This window comes from Austrofundulus limnaeus, unplaced genomic scaffold (assembly GCF_001266775.1).
Source record: "Austrofundulus limnaeus strain Quisiro unplaced genomic scaffold, Austrofundulus_limnaeus-1.0 Scaffold37, whole genome shotgun sequence".
NCBI classification, from domain to species: Eukaryota; Metazoa; Chordata; class Actinopteri; order Cyprinodontiformes; family Rivulidae; genus Austrofundulus; species Austrofundulus limnaeus.
The window spans coordinates 2,234,589-2,248,506 of NW_013952439.1; the positions used below are offsets into that span (position 1 = coordinate 2,234,589).

Below are 13,918 nucleotides of genomic sequence, written 5' to 3' on the forward strand. Positions count from 1 at the left end.
GTGCTCCSGTTTCTGAAAGCCTGTGCTGCCAATTCCTTATTTGAAACCTGAACAAGTCTTTAACAATGCCTCTCTCTGTGATCCAAGGGAAAGGAGAAAATCTATTATCGATTTCCACCTGGTTTAGGTGGAAAAGACCCTGATAGCGATGCTGAATAGCGCTACAGTGCATTGCGCTATAGCCTGCACATTAATAGCTGGAGGGTGGTGTGAGGGGGCACGTCAACAAAGCCTTTGACTACTCCACCGCACCATCTGCACATTCTRAATATTTAATTGTCAATAGAAAAGCTTAAGACCAGCAATCAAGAAAAGAAAAGATAATATGCATCATGAAGAGCTTGTGCGACAGTTCCTGCATGAWTGGTATATGGCTTATTTCTTAATTCCTCCATTGTTTCTGGACTAATTGTGATGATTTCTGCAAGCGGGCGACACAATAAAGACATTTCTGAATCACTCATGTCATTCAGACTCATTCAACTCCAAATTCAACAAAAGAACTCTGACTTATAATTCAGCCAGTAAGTGTAATTCATCACTGTCAGCTGGAGGTCACCATTCATTCCTTTAAAAAAAATCATTCAGGCAAATATCTCCCTAATCACTTCAAAATAAAACTTGCCTATTAAMAATAATGTGTACCATCAAAGACTCTGAGGCTTTATTTCCATCTGAAAATATGTTTTTCAAGCAACAGTTAACATTGTCTGCAAATACACAAAATAAAATGTAGAAGAGAGGCCTTACAAAAATGATTTACAACAGACACTGCAGTATAYCACTGTGATAAGAAATGAAAAAAGTACAATTAAAGCATACACTACAGAAACAACAATACACATTTCTGAAAACTTCCTCTCAGTCAACTATTTTCATCTTTCAGCAGTTTGGTAAAACAACACGGCCAAGGTGAGAACAATAGAGCCAGAGTGAAATTTTGCATCTCGTTGTAAAAGCTGTTTGAGCTCACAAAATCAGCTCAACTAACAACCCGACATAATTGTTTTCTAAGAGTATTGTTAGTGACCAATTTATTCTTACCTTAGGCTGGGAACGACGTGGAAAGGCAACCTTAGGATCAATCTGAAAATGAGAAAAGAATAAGACAAATGTTGGTGATGGAAACTTTCAGGGAAAAAAACACTGAATAGGTGTCCAGAAGAAGTGTTTGCAAAGCCATGATCTGAGTTGCATGTAGTCAGAAATTTATTTGAATTAATTTAACAAAATCATGCTGAAAAGTTAGTGAAGCATATGTTACTTAGACGACTTCAAGTATAAGTAATAGCCTATGTAACGTCTAAGTGACTAAAGGCTTCTCTCACATTGGATTAGGTTAAACATTAGGACAACACTGAAAAAGCCTGAGCTGCTCAGAGCTGTTCTGTTGCAAGAAAGAAGCCCCAAATGTGAAATAAAAGGGAGYTCGTTTCCAAGCTTTACCCTGCTGAAAATCGTGTGAAAAAAAAAAAGCTGCCAGCTTTTAAATAATATTTTGGGCAAGTCAAACTAAATTTGAACACTGGGTTTTAATGAGAAGCACTGTGTCAAGAGAAAGAAAAACACTTCATCTCAGCATAAGAAGCTAATCCCACCAGTAAAACACACTGGTGGTAGTATCATGGTTTGGTCTTGTTTTATCCTCACTGAAAGAACAAACATTCTGAAATAGTTCAATAAATTAATTTAAAATGGTCTGATGYCCCTATGTCAGGATAACCCAGGGTACATTCCTATGATAAAAACRAATGTACCTGGTGCATATCTTAATGCAATATGCCACAGGCTCACGTGCATGCTTAATAGTGAGTGTGCAACACACACAAAATTACATCAGGAATTGTAAAGTAGCAAATATTAATTGTTGACWGTTTTTCTGACGATTAATTGCACACARTAGATTTTGYCCAACCTTATCATGAAGTAAACACTTCATGTGAAGAAAACCACAAATAATCCGGGGTTGAAAGTGTCAGCCTAAWATTCCTCCAAGTAAATTTGAAGTATTGACACCAGCCAACTGACATTTGACCAATTTCAGTTTGGAGAAATGGACTTTAATTTTGACCAGATTGGCTAATCCAAGTGGGCCCAAGTCCAAAGTAAATAGTTGCCAACTTAAAACTCCAATTTAAAACATTTAAAAGCATTTCAAACTGACGCTAATTTATAAACTTATAAATTGCAGTCAGTTTTTGATTACACTGTTATTCCAATAGAAATATGATATTCCTCATGGAAGTGCTTCATGCTTGTGCTCACCAGAAGTGCCACAACTAGCTACTTCTGTCACCATTAGCACTTGTAAATAATGACATAGTTCTGTTGAAACAACAGAGTAATTCAAAATTCATGACCATGTCAAGGTTTATAAAATAGTGTTTGTATGAAATGCTTTTAACCTTTTTGAGAATCAAGTGCTTTTGAGATGACAGCAATCTACTTTGGTCTTGGCCCCATGAATCCAGTCAGAATTAAACTCTATTCATTATACTAGGGTTGTTAAAAAGCAACAGGTAAAATAACAATTGATCATAAATGTTTCATCAAACCCCACTTCAAAAGATCTAAATTAAGGATTTATGATGTGCAAAGAATCRGACATCTGATTTACTTTTTTAATTTGAGACGTGTAAAAATCTACTTATGGATGGAATATTACAACCTCCAAAGTAAAATAAACATCTAATAGAAATTCTTACAGGCTTTAAAATTGTTAAAGCACCACAGTCCATATGCAATTTCATGTTTTTAATATTTATATTTAACTCAACCTAATGCTAATTTACTGAAGTCACACAGTCAGCCGTTGAACAGTCTTCTTTGAAATTTGAAAGCCATGTCAAAAACTAGCACTGCATTTCGAGTTGCCTGAATTATTGCAATTACATTTTGAGTGCACATGAATGAGCCAACTAAGCTGTAATAAGAACACCAGGAGGAGACATATTTCTTTTGCTTTTKTCCAATTTGACATTGTGTATTTCCCTAATTTCCCACAATCTGGTGAGGGTTATGGTTAATTTTCTCAAACAACAGGTTGGGGGCAACGTTTCTGGGTGGCTTGATATGCCACAAAGCCATGCTGCAGTCAAACATTTTAACAAAACAAATGGCTAATAGCACTTAAATGTTATAAAATATAATTCTATTAAATCCACTTTTAGCCTCATGTTCATTTGTAACCTTAGAAAGCACCATGTAACAGACCTTAGCACCAGATACATTAATTTTTACAATAAAACAGCCAATTATTGAAATTGACTGTTGACCTACTACCTAACATAGCTCCTTATAAATTATCCAAGTAGACAGATTTGCCCATAACTAGTTTGATTTCAGGTGAGGATTGTTACACATTGAGCCTAAGTATCCACAGAGAAATGGCCGATAWCTATGACCTCATTACTTTCTCTTGTAAATTATCTAAAACGGAGGAAGCTCACATTTATCCCACTAAAACATGCCCTTTATGAAACCACATTTACATCAATGCAAAGTACAGTGTGGCCTTGGATGGAAATATGAGTTCAAAAATTATCTAGTGGTAAAGAAACCTTATAGGTTTAAATCAACCCCCCACTGGGGAGAAGAGAAAAGCAGTGAGGAGACCAGCCGTGCCAGTGTTCTGCTGGTCATGGACACGCCAGACACTTGCTTTTATTTTAGGCAGGAATCGCTGATTGAATATGACAGGAAGAAAATGAGAGTCTGAGGCCAGTGACGCCTCCAGATATTGCCAAATAACCGGGAGGATGCGTCAGATCAGCCTGTTTCTCCATCTTGTGCTTGTTATCTCATTAGCTTCATTTTCCTCATTAATTTTACTGGTATGAAGGTATGTGATGGTGGGGGGCGGGGGTTGGGTTCTCATCAACCTTGCACTTACAGTGAAAGGCAGTGAACTGCCTCAAACAGCAATGTCACCCTAAATTGTCCTTGCCTGAATCCAAATGAATCCGAGAATGGACAACAGGCCTTTTGTTAAAGTCATTCTTCATATTTTACCGTGAAATTCGTATCATCATTGTATGTATTCTCGGCTTTCGTGAGGCTTRCTCCTTTAGCACAGATGGATTTATTTAAGAAAATGATAATGTACCCTGCTGGGGAAAACAATTGGAAGAAAAGACACCATCTGCACGGATCAATTAAGCCATTGAGACTGACTGCATTTTAATTTGTTTGAAGGGAATCCATGATGTGCAATGTCACTGTCATCTTTTCTGCCAGTCTCACTTATTATCGTTATCATTCTAAATCAGGTCAGAATGAGAAATGAATTCAATAACACCTGGGCACGGTAACCCCGCTTGTAATAAATTTCATTTAAAGATTTGTTTTAGCACTTAGCCCCAGGCATAACCAATTCAAACTCAATTATTTTGTGCACACTGTTTGAGCAAAGACAACACATTATGCTCTGAATACCAAAGTCCCGTAGCTGGTAATGTGTCTTAATTTTGTAAGCTTATGTTTCATACAAAAAACCCAACAAAATCTTATTTTATCACACAGCATAAGCTAATTGTTTTATGTCTTGCTGAGAATTTCTTTCACTGTGAAGATTTCTGTTTTTATTTTTTTCAATGGGAACACTTTAACTCAGCAGCAATTAATACCAGTTTCCTGTCAGTTTAACATATTAAAATGATTAAAAACAAAACTAGTGCATTCATAGAATTACATTAAAATGAAACAAGTTGTTTGACTCTCTGACTAATGCAGCTGAATTTAAGGGGCTTGATAACCAGTCATTCTAGAGACGTTTTTAACAAAATTAAGATGACCTTTGTTGAGAAATTAGAAAACATGAGAAGATCAGCGGCAGTTTTTCTTTACATAATAAGTTCATATGATCCTTACATAAGGCATGAGAGGCAGGTACAACATGCATTAGTATCTGTGCTGGAAATGCATTGGATAATCTTACCGCCAAACCTGAATTTTTGTTGTGTCAGTTATATCTGATACCTCCTTCCTGACACTTTTTCTTATGTAACACACTCACTATAGAGTTTAGGAACAGCCAAATGGACTTGAAGTGCATTTGTATGCTTACAAATGTTAATGGACTCAAGCTTGGACAGAATAGTAATATTTATTTATTTAAATAATTTGAATCCCAAAACAACTACCAGTTATTTATCTCACTAATTTAGGATTTTATTATCACACATGAAAAAAGGCCAAAAGGTGAGCGATAATGTTTTTGCCCATATCTCTATGTCCCATGTGCATATGTGTGTCTGTTAGCAAAATAGCATATTAAACACTGGACAAATTTTAATACAACATGCAGAAAGTAGTCATTGTAGAAAGTAGTCATCTACAACTGATTACCTTTTGGAGTTAATACACTTTAAAATGGCTGCCACAGCAAACTGACCTTAAAAACACAACAAACAGCTAAAAACTCACTCAATTTTGCAGCTATTGAGTTGAAACTTTGTGTGGTCGTAGCTAAGATTGATCCCCAACACATATTCTGAGGGATCGCAGATTGGTCAAGTTCTGTGTTAAAAATGTTGCCATTAACTTTCAGTCAACTCTGAACATATTTTAATAAAACTTTACAAAAGTAGTCATGTACATCTGCAACCTATTACATGTTGGAGTTAACATGATTCAAAATAGATGTCATAGCCAACTGACTTTAGCAAACACAAAATGGCAATTAATTCAGACAGTTGTATAAACATTGAACTAAAATTTAGTTTAGTGCTAGAGCATGACATCTTGTGTAAAAAGAAAAYATCACTTTTAAAATTTGAACAAAACAACTACAACTTTGCCATTTCTCAACGTACAAATATCCTACTTCAAAACTCGGAAATGAAAGGTAGCAGGCAACATGCATTTATTCAAAGAAAATAATTCCTTTTGTTCTTTTTGCATGCATTCTGAGAAAACACCTTAAATTGATGTTGTTTCAGAGAACTATGGGAAACTTGTAACAACAGTTTCTAATTGGWTATCATGTGTGAACCTTTACATTTAGCTAGTAATTTATGAAAACAGGCCTGTAAATATTTGTAATGCAATATAAAAGAAAATTTAAAGTAAAATAAGATTAGTAAATTTAGTAGTAATAGAAGTTTTGGAGCAAAAATTATCTTCCACAAAAAGTTGTTCATGTTCATCAGGGGGGTAAAAGTTCCAAATTAGTTATAAAAATATTTGGAGTCAGGTGGATTGTAAAGTAATGGAGTGGCCAATTAAAAAAATACTCAAGGTAACTTAAAAATCTAAAGATATCACTCATAATTACCATTGTTAATTTATTGTCTAAAATCTGGAGAACACGATATCGACAGTGTTGCACTGAGAAAGGCATTCCTCTCCAAAAACAATACTGGCTTCTGCTAAAGACTGCACAAACAGGTCACAATAAAACACTTGGAACATATTAAACGTCATGACCTAAAGACGCATAAGTCTGGTGAAGAAAGCTGCACCGCAAATTTATTTCCAGCTTTATGGTCTTCAAATAATGGCAGTAAAAATGTTTTATTGACCCTACTCTACAGGAGTTTCTTTACCGGTGGAAAAAAAAAATCACAAGCAGAATTCAGACTGGAAGCTAAATGAACTATTCCCTCTGACCAGAATGGGCCAAAAATATGTAGCGCTGAAAGATACGGCCATAAAAATCAACACTGTAATAGAAAGAAATGACTGTAACTGAAGGTGCAGTGGGTACAAATTTAAACAATAACATCAATGTGTTTACATATTATTTTTTTTCCCAATAATGAACAGCAAAATGACAATTTTAACCTCGAACCAAACCTAATATACATACATAATAAATGCCAYGTTTTCTTTTGAGAAAATATTCTATCTGGTGCATAGATTAGGGTATTATTATTACCAGCAGCTGTTATCTACAGCTGTCTATACAATGTATGAGGTCCTTTTTGCCATTGATTCAATTACTCCAGCAATCTCATGGTAGCAGAACCTGTTATGTACAATTGACTGGCAACCACTAATGTGATGTCATTTTCAAAGAGCCCTGCAATTACAGTATGTGTGCCTTTTGCAATGTGAGTGCCTCAGATAAATCTTAACTATCTAACCAGTCTACACGGTCCAGTTCCCGTGGAGCACACAAGCACGATTACTGACATGGTAATGATGTGCTGCTGCTGTGGTACCTCATGAAGCTGTAGCCTAAAGCAGAACTGGCCTTTCCAGTTCAACTCTTTTATGTATTTGCTCAAACTATATTACATACGGTGCCTTACATCAATGCGAGACTTTCTCACATTAAGTTCGGATACACCTTTGTTATATGATTTCTCAAAGAGCAAAAAAAAAGTGGATTTCCTCAAGACATTATACAACCTGATATGTCAACATAATAAATGAGAACAGACCAAAAGGAATCCCCCACCAACCTCACCATCTTTTTATCTTCCTTTGTCTTTTACTGGAGGGTCTCCAAGGGCTGCTTTTGCATTCAACTGTGGGAGATCAGGGCAGAGAACTAGAATATATCTTAAGTTCACATCTTACAAAAGAATTTCATATATTAATGCAGCTCCTGGGTAAACTCTTTCCCTCTCTCTCAAGACATATCTGCACTGCCGTGATGATGTGGTGTTTAAGCTAAAAGGGAAAAGCCTTATCAAAGCGTGCAGCTTCTCCTCGTAAAAGTGCAAGCAGGTCCACAGGTGTGCGTGTGTGATAGTAACAGAACAGATGAGAAATTAAAACGTAAATGCGTCCTATCTGTGCTGTCAATCTTCACAGATTTTTTTTTTTTTTTGCTGCTTTGAACTTAACACTTGTTATGATACTCAAATTTGCAGTGCAATTTTTACCAATGTCATGCTCAAAAACAGACAAATTGCCCTCCTTGTCTGTTCCACAAAACATGCAATATTGCATAAGATATAATGTTCCTGCCTTGACAAACATCCGGCAATGTGCATGAGACAAGCGACAGAAACGGCGTGTGCTAATACTGCCTTCACCCTTAATTAACTGCAGAAGATGGAGCACCTATACTTAAACACGAGCAAGTCAGTTTAGCCCACTAATTTGACTTTATGTCCAAATCCTATCGAGCTGCTGCTCATCCATGCCTCCCTCCTGATTTCCTCTCGGGCCGTTTCCTGACTCAGCCTGAAACATCAGGACTGCCTGCACAAGCTGACCTGGGGTCGATTAATGCTGGAGTCATCCTAGACCACAAAAATATGTTTTCCTTACATAAAAACATAAATGCTGCAAGGCTCTGCRTGTTACTACAAATTTTATTGGAAAAACAAATAAAGGCCTAGCTTTCCTTGAAGGAAAGCTTATTGTCTGCCTCCTTACATGCACAGGTTTTAGACTAAAGTCAACTCATATGGAAAAATAATCAGCTGGTTATAATTTTGGTTAAACCTAAAAAAATTATGTTATTCATGATGTCATATAGCACAGCTTAATATCTTTTAAATCCATTTTTGTGTTGGTTAATGTTGGTTATGGCGGGTTCACATGGTAAGATAATTGTGTCGATTTTTGGCTCGACTTTATCCTTACGACAATCTTAAGGATGCTCYGATTATTGTGATGCCCTAAAAACAATTTCAGGAGGTATTCCTGTCAAGTGTAGTGGGTTAAGAGTGATCTAGTCGGCTCGGAAGGACGTCGGGACTATTCTGACCTCAAATCGGAGCTATTCAACACATTGGATTGTCTTGGCTCAATATTCCAGCGTGTGTGGTGTTCCCCCGGGACAAACGAGCCTGTTGAATGTGACGTGTAGCCAATCAGAAAGCAAAGTGATGGAAACATGGAGGGGAACCCAAAAAACAAGACAAAACAGCTGCCCATCAGAAAGTTGTTTGTGTGTGTTGTGTTATATTTTGCCATGTACACCATGTGTGTGTGTACACCACACACTGTAGACCCAAACTTGTTTTAACTATGAATTTTTAGCCTCATGTGTGTGGTCTTTCAGTCTTTGAAAATCACCAGACAATTTTAAAACTTGCTATGTGAACTAGGCATTAGTTGTAGTGTCATCATCAGTTGGGTTAACTCCAAAAGTCAATCAGATGTATAACTAAAGAGAACTTTTTGAAAGTTTTAAGAAAATCCATTTGGTGACTCAAGATACGTTTTGCTAACAGACCAACAACCCRCATAGCAGAAAGATCTGGGGCAGATCTGGTGTCAAGCTGGCACTGCTGGCATAGAAAATGGTTTGTCAACTAGATTTGGGCCAGGTCTGGCAATGATGGCACTGTTTTTAAGRTGGCATGCCTTGACTTTCCCAGTTGTGGTTTGGTTTATGCAGTGCTGGCCCATGTATGGACCACCTCTGGCAAACCACTCATGGACCGCCAAAGGGCTATCATTCTTTGAGGTATTTATGGGCCAGAACTGGGCCAGACAAATTTTGCTACGTGGAAAGGTTGACTGCACATGATAATGCTAAGTCTAAAGCTAAGGTCTTGTGCAAATGGTGGCCCTTGAAGTATGTGTTGTCAGTAACTCTCAAAAACTTCAGTACCAGGTTTTAGCTCAAATCTATGAAATASACTGAATTAAAGTTATTTTTAAGGATTTTAAGGTTAGTTTGTTGCAGTGCTTGTTTTTAATTGGGTTAGTTTTAAAACTAACCAGCTGTAGATGTACATTGAATAAATATGTAATTAAAATGTTTTCCATGGTTCGAGATATTTAGTTAACAGCCAGAAAGAGTTGATTCCAAATCTTCAAAGCTAAATTTTATATAAAGACCCTGCACCAATTGTTAGTGCTCAACATATGTGTTGGGGATCAGTCTCAGCTACCTCCACACCAAATTTTGGTTCAATGTCTGAAAAAAAGACTGAGTTACTGCATTTTTTGAGTTTAATTGGGTCAGTGGGCAGATGCAGCCATCTTGAATCTGGTCAGCTCCAAAAATGGATCAGTTGTACATCAAATGATTACATTTGGAAAGAATCAAAAAAACTGATCCAGTTCATGAGATATTTTGCTAACAGACACACAYACATGGGCAAAAACAATCAACTGCCTCGGCCTTTCAGCGGCGGTTGACATTAAAGCCGTTTGAAGTGTGACAAATGGTTTTACAAGTTCAGTTTTGCATTTGTAAGGGGCTTTTGTAGATTCACCCAGCCCAGATTATTTTTTTGGTGTGTTTTGTTTTCCGAACTATTAAAACTGCTTTGCATAACAGACACACACACACACACACACACACACACACACACACACACACACNCACACACACACACACACACACACACACACACACACACACACACACACAAAGAACTTGTATACCAACCAGCAATCCATCTACTGCCTTGTAAATGTTTCAGCTGTCACTTGTAGAATGCAAAATCATGTACTATGATCTCCCTTGTTCACACCCAGCCTGCCTTGAAACATCTTCGGGAACAGATGCTGCGAGATGCATTTTCCTCAACTCAACAAAACATCATGAAAAATGGTAAATATGTTCTGAATTACCAGCATGTGTGTTCAGAAGCCCTCGGGGTGTGCATGCCCATATGTCTCATTCACATTCATCCTTCTCTGAGTGTTTTCAGAACCGGACAAAAAGCAGAGCGTGCAATATAAAAAAAAAACACACACATTGATGATGTGCCCATCTTTTATCTCTAGCTTTCCTGACTTTAAGCTGAAAAGAACATAAAGTCTTTTAACTTTGACTGATCCAATTTAATGTGATTAAATTAGGATCTTGATTGATAATACATCTGAGAAAATCAAAGTAAGATGGGGCGCTTTTAGGTTTGCTTTTTAACCATCGCTTTAAGGGACATCCCAGCCATGTTAATGTGAGGCTCTATGGAAATATTATGAAAAAAATAATATATTATCTGTTGTAGATAGCTCTATGAAATCAAACACTATTTCATACTTTTATTTATTAATGTACATAGAATTTTGTGGTTGTTTTTGGAAGCAGGAATAGCAGCAGAGAAGTGTAGCCTGGGGTCAATTCGACCAGGAATCCCTGAAATTAATAAAGCCAAAATAATTGTAAATCCAATTTGACGACKAYGTAAATGTTTAAATGTTAGCATTTGCATCAACTGCTATAACATTCTGAAAATTGGATTTATCTTAAAAAAGGCAAGGCTTTGAAAGAGGATCATTCAGGAYAAGCCTTTATTAGCTAATTAATCTGGTCCAAGTGGATCCACTTCCAAAGCAGAGTTCCGTCACTTTAAATGAACTCCAGTTTGCAAAMTATCGAAATGGTTCATGGAAATTTGTTTTAAGATTTTACCATTTCTGTCAATTTTTGTTTGTCATTTTCAATTTGGAGAAAAATTTTTTTTTGAAATTCATGACCAGATCCTATTGATATTTGTGCTTTCAAATATTGTCATAGTTTTAAATAGACAACCAYGTAACACAAAACTGATGGTGGTTTCTGCAAAATCGTTTTGACTGGAGTTGTTTAAAAATGATAGAAATCCACTCTGGTCTTGGTTGCATTCACACTCCCTGTTAGTCCGAACAGAGGCTGATAAGATATTAATTCTTCATAGCTTTTTCACAGAACCTCACTTTAAAATAACACGGAATATCCCTTTAAAAGGTACTCATTGCATGCCACTGGTTAGTAAACACAATCTGCACACAAAAGAGCTGTTTGGGATGAGGAAATCCAACAACTTTAATGAACTAGTACGTTTGCTCTCAGTTTTGTTGAGTAAATATGCAGATAATTGTTATTTGTTTACACTGAGTGCAGACCAGCAGTTCAGAATTGCATWCCATTATATCTGGAAAACTACTGGAGTAAAATGTACTATTTGATATAGTTTAGGAAAACATTTTTATGATTAAATTCATAGTTTGCATTTAATATTCCAGTGCCGATCACTTACTGCACAAAGATTTTGTTACAAAACGTTTGACAATGTGAGTAAAAAGAAACGTCTTTCTGCCAGGCTGTTAATTCTTTCCACTCTTCAACTCCTACATGACTGAGATATGTCAACGCTGGAGGTGCCCTTTCTTGCACAGAGTTCAACTCTTAAAGGTCTTCCGTGGGTTTAAGGTGAAGGATTGTTGCTGGCCAGTTTAAAAGCACACCCACTTTCTCCTCTTTTTTTTGCCCCTCCTTTTTATTTTCCTCTGCACTGACAGATGCGCGCCCTGGGTCTCTATCCTGCTGAGAAACCCAAAACTAGTTTTCCAGCACTAATTTAACCCTGAAACACCTTGGTAATTCTTTGATTTCACCACTCCTTTAAGACATTCAGTGCCTTCGGTAGCAGACGTAGCAAAGCAGTCTTAAGAGTCTAACAGAACCCTCGCCGTGTTTTACCACATGAAGAGCGTTCTTTTCCTCACCCGTTTCATTTTATCCCTTCTATGCAAACTGATGCAATGAATTCAGAAAGACCGACTTTGGTCTCCTCCGTTCATGAAACATTTTCTGAGACTGAGTAACTGATCTGCAGAAGTCTTTTGCAGAAAATCGTCTTTTCCTTTTGTGCTTTTTTTAAACAGTAATTTCCTTCTTGATCTTTTCCATTGAAGCCAGACTTAATTCAGTGAACAGTGCATGGTAAGGGCTGAAACTACCCCTTCAGCTGTAGATTTTTCCATAATTTCCACATCAACCTTAACAAACTTCTCCCGGTTTGTTCTCAGCACTCTGTTCTTTTGAATATCTTAACAATTTAGTGTCACCACTCTTTAAATCTGCTTGTTTTCCAGCCTTTAGTCGTGTGTTTTGATGTCGCTGCTGTTGTTGATAATAGTATTTCTGATGCTTTCAAACCACTCTTCTGTTTTCTACACTTAAATAAATTTTTTAACAATTCCTTTCACTTTTTACTCTCTTTTAAGCCACACAAACATCCACAATTAGTTTATTTCTAATTCATCGAACTAAGAAAATGAAAGTCTAAAACTGTCTTTTGTAAAAATTCAGCTTTTTTGTGGTTCAGTATTTTTTCGCATTAAAAGACTCTGACGACACAATTTTAAAGTCGATTTAAAAATATATTTTAATATTTTGTAGCCAAATTACTAAATATCAAAATCCAAATGTTTTGCTGATTTATTCTTAAATATCATAATAATAATAATAAAAGTAATTTTATGTAATAGAGATGTGACTCAACTTGTCCACAGTCATATCCCCTCCAGCTGCTSACTTTTTCAAGGTTATCCAGGACAAAGGAGCACACAAGGATTTATTTGAGCACCGTAAAAGTGGGAGACTTGTATCGAATCAACATCTGCAAACACATCAAGAACTATCCACATTTTGCTGGCCCGATTCATTTTTTTTCTCCCCCAATGCTGCTTTGCAACTTTAAAAAAGATATGATAGATCTGAACGCAGCGCGATCTTGATAGTGTGAGCGTTACGGCACAAAACAGCACAGCAGATAAAGCACGGTGACAAACAGTAGGAAAGGCAACACAAACAGCTGCCTTACGTCTGCAATCTTTTGTCGCAGGCTTATGGCTCAACAACTGTGCGTTAGCAAAAAGGACATATTAACATTTCAGCAAATATTTGAGTATGGATATGCACTGCATGGCTTCAGCTGTGCTAAAAATTTTTGCTAAGGTTCGTGACCTTCTGAATTCCTGGCTATGAAAATTGTCAACAGATTTCATATTTCTCTTTTTTTTATAAGTTTTTATTAAATGCAACAAGAGAAAGTAACGGAAACAACACAATACTTGTACACTCAAAGGAGTGGGCAGAATTGTACACTTAGATAAGCCCCACCCCTTCTCCTGTGACCTTATTCTCATCACTTCTTATTTCTTAATTTCTTACAAAATAATACATCCAACATCTATTAAAGAAGTATATACGTGTATATATGTATATATATATATATGTATATATATGTGTGTGTGTGTACACCACACACTGTAGACCCAAACTTGTTTT

General features: G+C 36.6%; 1 protein-coding gene across 9 annotated transcripts in view; it reads right to left on the reverse strand.

The window, feature by feature from the left end:
* The window catches only part of msi2b (musashi RNA-binding protein 2b), a 301,595-nt gene that overhangs the window by 282,291 nt on the left and 5,386 nt on the right, over nucleotides 1-13,918 (reverse strand). For all 9 annotated transcript variants that reach the window (XM_014006809.1, XM_014006806.1, XM_014006808.1 and 6 more), the window contains one exon: nucleotides 1,045-1,086. In XM_014006809.1, the coding sequence (XP_013862263.1) occupies nucleotides 1,045-1,086 (42 nt within the window). The remainder of the gene's footprint in view (nucleotides 1-1,044; nucleotides 1,087-13,918) is intronic.